This window comes from Lathyrus oleraceus, chromosome 5 (assembly GCF_024323335.1).
Source record: "Lathyrus oleraceus cultivar Zhongwan6 chromosome 5, CAAS_Psat_ZW6_1.0, whole genome shotgun sequence".
Lineage (NCBI taxonomy): Eukaryota > Viridiplantae > Streptophyta > Magnoliopsida > Fabales > Fabaceae > Lathyrus > Lathyrus oleraceus.
Window position 1 is genome coordinate 551,738,503 of NC_066583.1, and position 10,620 is coordinate 551,749,122.

At 33.2% G+C, this 10,620-nt stretch overlaps 1 protein-coding gene across 1 annotated transcript; it reads left to right on the forward strand.

The window, feature by feature from the left end:
• Positions 1 to 1,183: 1,183 nt before the first annotated feature.
• LOC127086305 (probable protein phosphatase 2C 39) lies at positions 1,184 to 4,062 on the forward strand. The gene is made up of 5 exons (XM_051027049.1): positions 1,184 to 1,441; positions 2,194 to 2,442; positions 2,644 to 2,920; positions 3,523 to 3,677; positions 3,753 to 4,062. Exons 1-5 carry the CDS (start codon positions 1,409 to 1,411, stop codon positions 3,888 to 3,890), a joined length of 852 nt encoding a protein of 283 aa, XP_050883006.1. The 5' UTR covers positions 1,184 to 1,408; the 3' UTR covers positions 3,891 to 4,062.
• Positions 4,063 to 10,620: the final 6,558 nt, after the last annotated feature.

Here is a 10,620-nt window from a genome sequence, read left to right on the forward strand (position 1 = left end):
TCCTTGGAAGTTGACCTTCTAACTAGGGCACAAACAAAATGACCTATAATCGTTCACCATATATGATGCTTAGAACCATTGTGAATCTTTCCTTGATTGATCTCCTTGTACTGAGGGTCTCAAATCCTAGTTGTGAGCTTGATGAGGCATAGGTGGAAGCACACACTACCTACAAAAGAAACAAGGCTATACATAGACATATTTTTGGCATTTTGGTTAGCAAACAAAGAAAAACAAAGTATGATACAACCAAATGTGTTTGGTGATCTTTCTCAATGCAAACCCAATGAATTATGGGTAAGGATGATGCTAAAGTGTGATCCCAAAGCCAATGCATATAATGAGATAACATGAAGGATCTTAGAGTCAAAATTAGGGTCTTGCACACGTCGTGTCCTCCGGGAGTCCAAACTCAACAAGAGGTTTCACCCTGTTGTAGTACACTTCTACCTTAAAAAAATAGTGAGGCAATGTAATATGTTTTTACCAACACATGACCCCTATTTATACAACTTCGTATTTATTTTGGACCACACAAAACGGTCGGCGCAATCACAGCTGAACAAAATTATCGACAAAATCTCAACCCTTGAATTTACATTATCGAATTTTTAACAGACCTACTAAAAATTCAGTTATGAAAGATGATTTTGAAAAAACCAATACTTTTTAAACTATGGAATTTTTAACTTTTAACAAAAAATCCACTAAAGATAAATACTTTTTAAAAATCGAGTTTGTTTCACCACATATTGGTTTTTTGAAATATCTGTTATACCAAATTTTTTATATAAACTATTCGATTTTTTGATTTATATCGAATTTTTATTTGTCCTATCAGATTTTTCATCCGAACTTTTTAATAAAATCTTAGCATGAATAAAAGGGATATTATGTAAATATGTGGAGATCATTCGGTGGGGATGGTAGGATAAATTCCCTTGTATGAACATCTTTTTTTTATATTCAACACTTTATCCATTTTTAATTGATGCAAGACTTGACTCCTCGGACTTCAATTCATCACCAAATTTATATGCTTAGTGATAAGTGAAAATTGGGTGTAGAAGTCCAACTTGTTAAACAAAATTTCAGTTCCATCCCATAGAATTGTTTATATTAAATAAGATTAGTTACTTGCTGTGAAAGATAAAAATTAACATAGACTTGGTTGGTGGAACGCGTAAAGTAGTGTAAAAGTAAACCAGAAAACAGTTTTAGTAAGTTGTCATAAAAAAAGAAAGAAAAAGCTGTAGAGGTAGTTGTCTTTTTCAATCTGTGGAGGCCATAAATAATTATTGTCCACCATCTTCATCCTTCATTCATTCACCACTCAACACTCTCTCAACTCTCAAGTCAAGTCAACTCAACTATTTCTCTTCCTTCTTCTTCAACCCATCATTCACTCATGGCTGCCAGAGATATCCTTCATAAGATGAAGGTATATATATATATCAACAGATCCTTCATTTCACTCCCTTTATTATTGTTAAATTCATTGTTCCAATATTATATGCTGAGATATTCATTTGTTGTTACCAATATTCATCAATTTGATTCAATGGACTTTTTTTAATTGCTTATTGAATAACCCTATTAGTTTTCTTGTGTTTGTTCTTCCCTAATTCACTTTGACTTGTGTTTGACTAAAGGTGGAACCTTTCAACTAGCCCCGATCTGTAGGGAAATTTATCAAAAGAATTGTTATGTATCTTTGTTTTTGTGTAAGAAAAATATGCTAATACTAGATTATGTTAAACTGTTTATAACACCTGCCAGTGTGAATTGTTCAAAGTGAAGTCTTTGTTTAGAGCTAACGAGGTTTCACTATCTATTTATTGTCTCTTGTTAGCTTGTATCATCACTAGTTTGTATTTTAGGCTTCTGTTGTGTAGCAAAATTACAATGATGTTATCAAAATTTTACTAAAATTGTCTCTGTTGTTAGTTGTTACAACCCTAGTAGTTTCGATGTGCGAACATTTTCTGCGAGTGTCTGAGTTTGATACTAGGTCTCCGCACTTCCCTCTTACACACCGTGTGTGTTTATTTCTGACTACTTTATAAGCTAATGGTTATTATTGTTACCCCATATGCTGATAAGAGTTTCCAAATCTTTTTGTCTACTTTCCCTCGCTTCGTATTCTAGTCAAATTTGTGACTGTCATTTGACATTAGTGCGCGTTGGTTGCAGGAAAAAGTTGGGTTTGGTTTATCAGACCCTGATTCAGGGAAAGGAAAGAGCAAGATGTCGAAACACATAACTCACGGCTTTCACTTGGTAAAGGGAAAATCATATCATGAAATGGAGGATTATCTTGTGGCTAGATTTAAGCAAATTGATAGCCATGAATTAGGCTTATTTGCAATATTTGATGGTCATGCTGGTCACAATGTACCTAACTACTTGCAGTCTCATTTGTTTGATAATATCTTAAAAGAGGTAACTTCCCTTTTCCGGTTACTTCTTAACTGTTGTACTGCTTTCCATGATTCATAAACTGTAGTCGAGTTTTCAGACAGATCTGCTTGCAGATTCTCGAAAAACCAACTTGAACAATTCATAAACGTTAATTCAAGTCGCATGAATGAATATGGTTTCCATCTGTAGTACAAGTCCAACCGTCCTTTTTTTCCCATGTAGCCTGACTTCTGGAGAGAACCTGAAGATGCTGTCAAGAGAGCGTATAGTATAACCGATTCTAGTATTTTAGAGAAGTCAGGTGAATTGGGTAGAGGGGGTTCAACCGCGGTTACTGCAATATTGATTAACGGCCAGAAGTTAATAGTTGCCAATATCGGAGACTCTCGGGCTGTCTTATCAACGAAAGGCGTGGCCAAACAACTCTCGGTCGATCATGAACCAACCACAGAGCACGAGGATATCAAAAATAGAGGTGGTTTTGTTTCAAGATTTCCAGGTATCATATGTTTTACATTGTTTATCTTATTAGAACGACTGATACACAAATTAGTATTCAAAAATGTCTGCATCGGTTAAAATCGTCTATCATTTTTGTGAAGTGACAAATACATCCCCGAAATTGTAAAATATCATTCAAAATGGCCCCTCTGTTAACTTCTGATGCAGAGATCACAACGCAACATGTTAATTAAACATGATACATTGCATGTTGATCTCACATTAATGTCAGGCCACCATGAACTAGTTTGCCTATGAAATTTAGGTCATGTATGAGACATTTTTCAATAATTGCAATTGTGTAGGGATTGATTAATGACATGTGACATTGTTCTGAGATCAATGTAAAGGGGGCATATTCAGTTAATGTGTCACATCATCAGTCAATGTGAGATCAATGCATACCATTTCGAGGGCCGGTTTGTCTATATACTATACTACAATTTTGCATTCGATCATGTGGCTATGGCATTTGTCGCTAAGTGAACTTACGATTTTCGATGCATTTCTTATCTTAACGAGTTACTTAGAAAAAGTTCACTTAGAGCAGTATAGAATTGCTCTTCAGCACTAAGGATACATATTCTGTCATCAATTCAGGCGATGTTCCGCGAGTTGATGGACGGTTGGCAGTGTCTAGGGCATTTGGTGACAAAAGCTTGAAGAAACATTTGAGTTCAGAGCCATACGTGACAGTGGAGAAGATAAATGATGATGCAGAGTTTATCATATTAGCCAGTGATGGATTATGGAAGGTCAGTCTTTGATCAAATTAAGCATGATGCTTATTTAACCAGTAGATAAATCTGTTTATTCGTATATAATTCCAGGTAATGTCGAATCAAGAAGCGGTTAATTGTATCAAAGATATAAAGGATGCTCGATCTTCAGCAAAGCGCCTCACTGAAGAAGCGGTTAACAGGAAAAGCAACGACGATATCTCGTGCATTGTTGTGAAACTTCAGTGATCATAATTCACAAGACTCTTCAAGTAAAGTTTGATTAATAAACATGCAAGTGTAATATAAATACTGTAATAATTATTAAGCATTGTGTTATTTTGCTGAGTCCTACATACAATGAAAAAGGTGTAAAACTACATTTTAATTTGTGTGATATTAGGAAGTTTGGTCAGTATCATTGATCTATGTGAAGAACTATACATGAGTTTCTTGTTATAAAGAAAAAAAATTCAGAACAAGCTGGGAATTACCATTGACAACAAACATCCTTTGAAAATTGGAAGGAAGGTGATAGTTTTGTAGCAACATAAGCATATAGACTACAAACATGCTTGCACAAAAGGGTAATGTGTGTCACCATTTTATCTATTTTTGTGCAATAGATCCAAATTGCTGTATCAAATAATTCTAAGGGGAAGTAAATTTTTTCTTATTTCTTGAATTTCCATATTTAATTAATTTAATTTGTTATTTAGTGAAAGAAGTTTTTTTCCTTGAACATTTTAATTAATAATAAATTTTCTTCTATGAGTGTCAAGTCTAAAGATATTTATGAATATTTATTTTTAAATTCAATGGATAAAATTTCTGAGTTTTGAAAAGTAAAATTTGTAAAGATAAAGACTTCGTTCAGGGTAGTTTTCTGTTTCAAATTTTCAAAAATTACTATCAATTTTAGTTTTGAGTTGTAATACTTTTGTACACTAAAATATTAATGATAAAAATAAAAAATAAATATTAATAATAAACATATTTAATCCAAACAAATAATGCTTTTATAAAATAATTAAAATATTATAAATACGTATAATGTATTTTTTTTAGTAGTAATTTAAAAAAATAATTGTTAAAAATTGTGATCGTCGGCGGATGCATGTCATAATGGTGGTAGTCGATGGTGGTAAGATTGGTGTTGGTGGTTACGATAGTTGGAGTGATAGTCGGTGGTGGTAACAGATGGTAAGATTCATGATCGAAGGTGGGTGGAATGATGATCAATGGAGATTATATTAGTGGTTGATAGTGGTGAATGTGGTGGTTGATAGTGATCAACATGGTGGTTGATGTAGTTAATGCTTGTGGTTGTTGGTGGTCGTCAATGGTAATATGTGGTTGTTGTGGTGGCCGGTGGTCAAAAAGGTGGTTGAAGTAGTGGTCGGAGTGATGGTAAGAGGTGGTCGACAAAGATCGTACTGATAATTGATAATCACAATAATGATTGGAATAGTGGCCGACAACCATTCTCGGTGGTGTCTTACCTTTAAAACAAAAATAAAATTTTAAAAAATCTTTTTTTTTTGTTTTGTTTTGAGTTTTAGTCGAAAAGTGTTTTGAAATTAAATAAAAAAATCAAATTAACTTCAATTTTGCCAAATATGTTTTGATTTTAAAACTTCATATATTAATTTATATTTTAACAAACAATAAAATAATATTAAGAATCAACCATAACAAATTGTTAGACGATAGACTTATATATAGAGGGTATGAATAGATCACAAGTTAAAAATTTTGACAAAAAATAATTTTGAAAATATATGGCGCACGGAAGTAACCTAGATCAAATCGTCTAACCAAACCTACTATCAAAAAGCTTAGATATGCGTAATTGTAATCACGGTATGATAATGACTCTCAAATTGATCAAAAATAATTAATCACAACCAATTGAATACTAAGCAACAAGGCTAATTTATTTCCAATGATCAAACAAAAAAAAATATTATCCAACAAATTGATCGCACGATCGATGAATTCAACAATTTGCAAATGGAAAATAAGAGAGAGAGAGAGAGAGAGAGAGAGAGAGAGAGAGAGAGAGAGAGAGAGAGCACAAGGATTCGTTTAGACAGTTCCCCAATTGATCTCACCATGGGTACGTCTGCCCTCAATTCGAACTTGAATTAAGATAATGAAATTAACCTTACTTTGAAAAAGTATGTATATAAGAGAGATGTAGCAATCTAACCCTACAAACCCTAAGTTTGGTGTTGATTATGACGTCTTCTCTTCCCTTGATCAAAGCTTGATCAAGTAACCCAATAATGTTGATTAGATTCATCGTCTCACTCTACTTCTTTGAAAGAAACTCATTGTTCTTCAAAGCTTTCACTCGATCGAATCCAAAACACAAATTATTGTAACCTAAAATTTACCAAAGTGATCCATCGTCCCACACTACTCCTTTGCAAGAACCTCCCATTCTTCAAAGCCTTCACTCAATCAGATCCAAATTGCGTAATCTTGTCCAAAACCTTCAAATCTCTAAACGATCTTGAAGGAAAACTCCAAGTCAGTTTTCTTATTTAAAACTCTCAAAGATCTCAACCCAATTTACAATTTAATCAACCTAAATTGGACGTTATCAACCCTAATTCTAGATGGCACCCAAACAAAGAATGATTATGTGTAGTTTGTTTGTGTGTATGCATAGTATGAGGTTGAAGATGATGAGAATGCTTTGAAATCCTAGTTTCGTGTAGGTTTACTCTAGAACCTTAGTTGAAAATGATCCATGCTTGGAGCCGACCTGTGCAATTCATGAGTTGATCTGTTCGAAGCATGCGTCGAACTGTATAGGTCAAGCGTCGACCTGTATAGGTCATGTATCGACTTGTAGATACAACATATCAAACATAAGCTACAAGTTTTAAAAATGCAGTACATATGCGGATGTGTAGACACATAGAAAAAAAAATCTTCTATTTGTCGACCTGAAACATGTACGTGTCGATACGTAGATAGTTTTGACCATAAAAATTGTTTTTGATGCATGAAACCTTTTCCAACTTATTTCCAAATATTTTTATGCTTCCGAATGCTAAAATGTAAATTGAGAATCAGAGGATACCGTCCAATATACATTAACACTAAAGTATCCTAGTTTTGACATCATGCAAAATACATCTAATAGAAATTTGCACTCACATACTCCCCATTTTTTATGATGGAAAAACTTGAGACAATGCATTTCGTGTCTTCATGAAGGCTTCCCCCCGAATGTATGTATCCCAACTTCATCTTGCATATGTTTCTCCCCCTTTGGCAACATCAAAAAACACAAAGTAATCCATGAGAAGTATCTTATATCACACATAAACCAATATAACACACATAAGCGTTTGCAAAGATAAGATCATCAATACCACAACACTCACATAGAATGATGTACATATTGAAAAAGAATTCCTGAACATAAATAAAATCATTTAAAGCAACAATACAATGTAATAAAAAAACTGTTGAGTTTCTACAAAAGCGACACGATTACATGACATATGCCTTCTGCACCAAGAACATATGTCAAGTACCAAGGAAGAATATCATAAAGTCACTATAAGCATATAAATTGACACACATTAATATAAATTTTTGGAAATGAAAATTCATGTACTATTTGATACATAAAAAATATCAATAATTTGGAACATAAAAAACATCCAAAAGTAAAAGATTACTTTCAAAAAGAGAAAATGGAACAATACTACCTCTCTTATGAATTGATGAAGGATGCACTCATAAGTGATTGAACTTTCAAGGAAAATTAGAGCAAAAGTATATAAAGTGCATCCAACAAATCATATTTAGGCAAGATTTGAGATATCAAGTATCCTCAATTCCCTTCAAATGTTTAAAAACGATCGGTCGAAAGAGGTTTTATAAAGATATCCGCGAGTTGATTTTTGCTATCAACATGCTCAAATACGACGTCTCCTTTCTCAACATGGTCACGTAGGAAGTGGTGATGAATCTCAATATGCTTAGTGTAAGAGTGTAACACCATATTTTTAGTTAGATTAATAGCACCAGTGTTATCACATATAATTGTAGTTTAATATCAAATTCAAGTAGTTATTGTTTGAGCCATAAAATATGAGTACAACAACTATCGGCTGCTACATATTCCACCTCGGTAGTTGACAAAGCAACGAAAACATGTTGCTTTCTATGCCAACTTTATAAGGAATTTGAAAACACGTGGCAAGTTCAACTAGTACTCTTCCTATCCGGTTTGCAATCAAAAAAATCGGAATCGGTATAACCAACCAAATTACAATCACTTCCCTTGAAATACCAAAGCCCATACTTGGAAGTACGATGAAGATATCTAAGAATGTCCAACCTAGATGCAGTAAGATATAGAAAAGAACCAATATACCTCTATACTTCTTGACATCAACATCCTTACCATTTTCATTCCTACCAAGTTTCCATTTATGGGCATTGGAGTATCAATTGATTTTGCATCTTCCGGAAAAAATCTCTTTAGTAATTCGTTTCAATATTTAGTTTGACACACAAATGTCCCTTCATTAAGTTTTCTTAATTTGAAGACCAAGAAAATAATTCAACTTTCCCATGAGACTCATCTCAAACTCATCCTGCATAAGCTTAGAAAACTCCTTCACAAGTTGCATGTTAGTGGAACAAAAAATTACATCATAGACATAAAATTGATATTTTGGAGTAAGCATGAAACATTAACATAATATAATACATGTGAAAATATTAAGATAAAGTCACTTTAAACACATAAATTGAAACATACTGTGGTTATCAACTGACATATTTGGAAATGAGCACTCATAACATGTATCATACACTAAGTATATCATATACTTTTGAAAAATAAATAGGTAAAATAAAGAACTTACTTACAAAGGTAAAGCTAAAACGATATTACCTCACCGTACAAATGACAGGGGATGCACTGGCATTCCACAAGGAACTCTCGAACGAAAGTTGGAATAAATGCAAAACATGCCACAAACTCTTTTGAAATCAAACGTCCTTACCATTTTTCTCTTTGCAAAAGTACATGATAGTGTGATTTGTAATATCCCCAAGAATGTGGTTAATTTGATGATCATTGGAGATTCTCCAAGTCAAAGGAAGACCGCCCACTGTAAATGTACTTTCAACCTTCTCCTTTTCACAATTGTTATGTTCTTCTTTCTCATGTTCCACCTCTTTAGGTTGATCAACTCCTTTTTAGGTTTCCTTGAGAATGTCTTGTGAAGATACATCTACACCATGAAAAGAAACACCTTTCCCGACATTTCTCGGATAAAACATTAGTACTAATCAATAAACTTTTACCAATTAAAAGGACACTAAATGTTGACCTTCTTAGCAACACAACCCTTCTTCCTTTCCACAAAGTCAAAGGATTAAGGAGATGTCACCCGTATCATGTCTTGAGCCTCCACAAACGAGATCCCATACTCTCTTCATAGAGCCAAAACATTTATTCTGCAAGATCAACAAAAAGTGCTAGGTGCCCAATCTTCATTAGATCCTTGAGAGTGATTGAAATCAAGGTTGCATTTGGGCAACCATTGAAAAGCTCCTTTTGGAAGAAACAGTTTTCTAAACTTGCATTTTTCAATAGTATGACCTTTATTTCAATAATAGTGGCAAGATAAGTTGTGATGAGGTGTACTTTTTCTATTTGAGTCCTTTTTGACATATTTATGCTTTTTATATGAATGGTTCAAAGACCGCTCAAGCTTTGATGGATCAATAGCAAATGCAATCTTTGGTTGTAACATTTGTCTAATTTAACTTAAATAGTGTTTATCTCTTTTTTCCAATTGTGACAAAATTCACAACCAAACCTTGAAGGTTTTTCATCCTCGTTCTTGTCATTTTAAATATCTATTATAGATTGATTAAGAGCTTCCATCTTCTTTTAGGATTCTAAAACTTTAGCTTCTAAGTGTAAAAAGATTCTTTCGTGTGAAACTAACTTCTTAAAAGCGTCTAAGGCTTTTCTATGAAGATTTTCAAAAGCTTTTTGTAATTGAGAATAAGGTAATTCACTAATAAATTCAAGCTTAGAAAGACTTACATTTTTCTTCTTCCTTCTATTTTCCATGAGGCGAAACCTGGAAGATTCGACACTTAAAGTTGAGCTTTCATCACTTGAACTCTCCCAAGCAACATAGGCTCTTCTAGACTTTCTATATTTCTTGTGATGACTCTCTCTTTGTCTTTCTTAACCATAGGATATTCCGGTATATAATGACGAAATTCTCCACAATTGTAGCACGAATTTCTAGGTTTACCTTTCTTATTCTCATCTTACTTTGAGGAGTTAGAAAGCCTTCTAAAATTCAGTAAGTTCTGGTCGGAGTGCTTGACTCCATTTTCCTTATATACCTTTGGTACCTTTGGACAAATAGTCACATGTCTCCATCATTGGATTTATTGTCATCTTTTGTTTCACAATCACTTTTCTCATTGTGTGAGGACTTTGAGCTTGGAGTCTTTAGAGAAATAGACTTCTTCTCCACCTCCTTGTATTGATCTTTCTCCTTCTTTATCTTTTCCTCTTGCTCTTTTTCATGTTTTTCCAAACAAGTGAGTTGTTGCTCATGTTCTTCTAGTTTTCCAAACAAATTAGTAAGATCAAGTGTTTTAAGATCATTCTCCTCTTTGATTGCAGTGACCTTGGGTTGCCATTCCCTATTAAGACTGTAACACCCCGATAAAATAAGATAATTATTTAAATTGAGTTAATAATATATTTATTAATTTAATTAAATAATTGGAATTATTATTATTATTGGAATAATAATTATTGGAATATTATTGGGATTATTATTATTGGATTATTTTGTTATTATTGGAATAAAAGTAGAAATCAGTAAAAAGGTTCCATTTGGTAAAAAGAGTTATTTTCACGTGAAAAGGGAAAAGAGACAAAAAAGTGGAAAAGGGCAAAGAGAGCCAG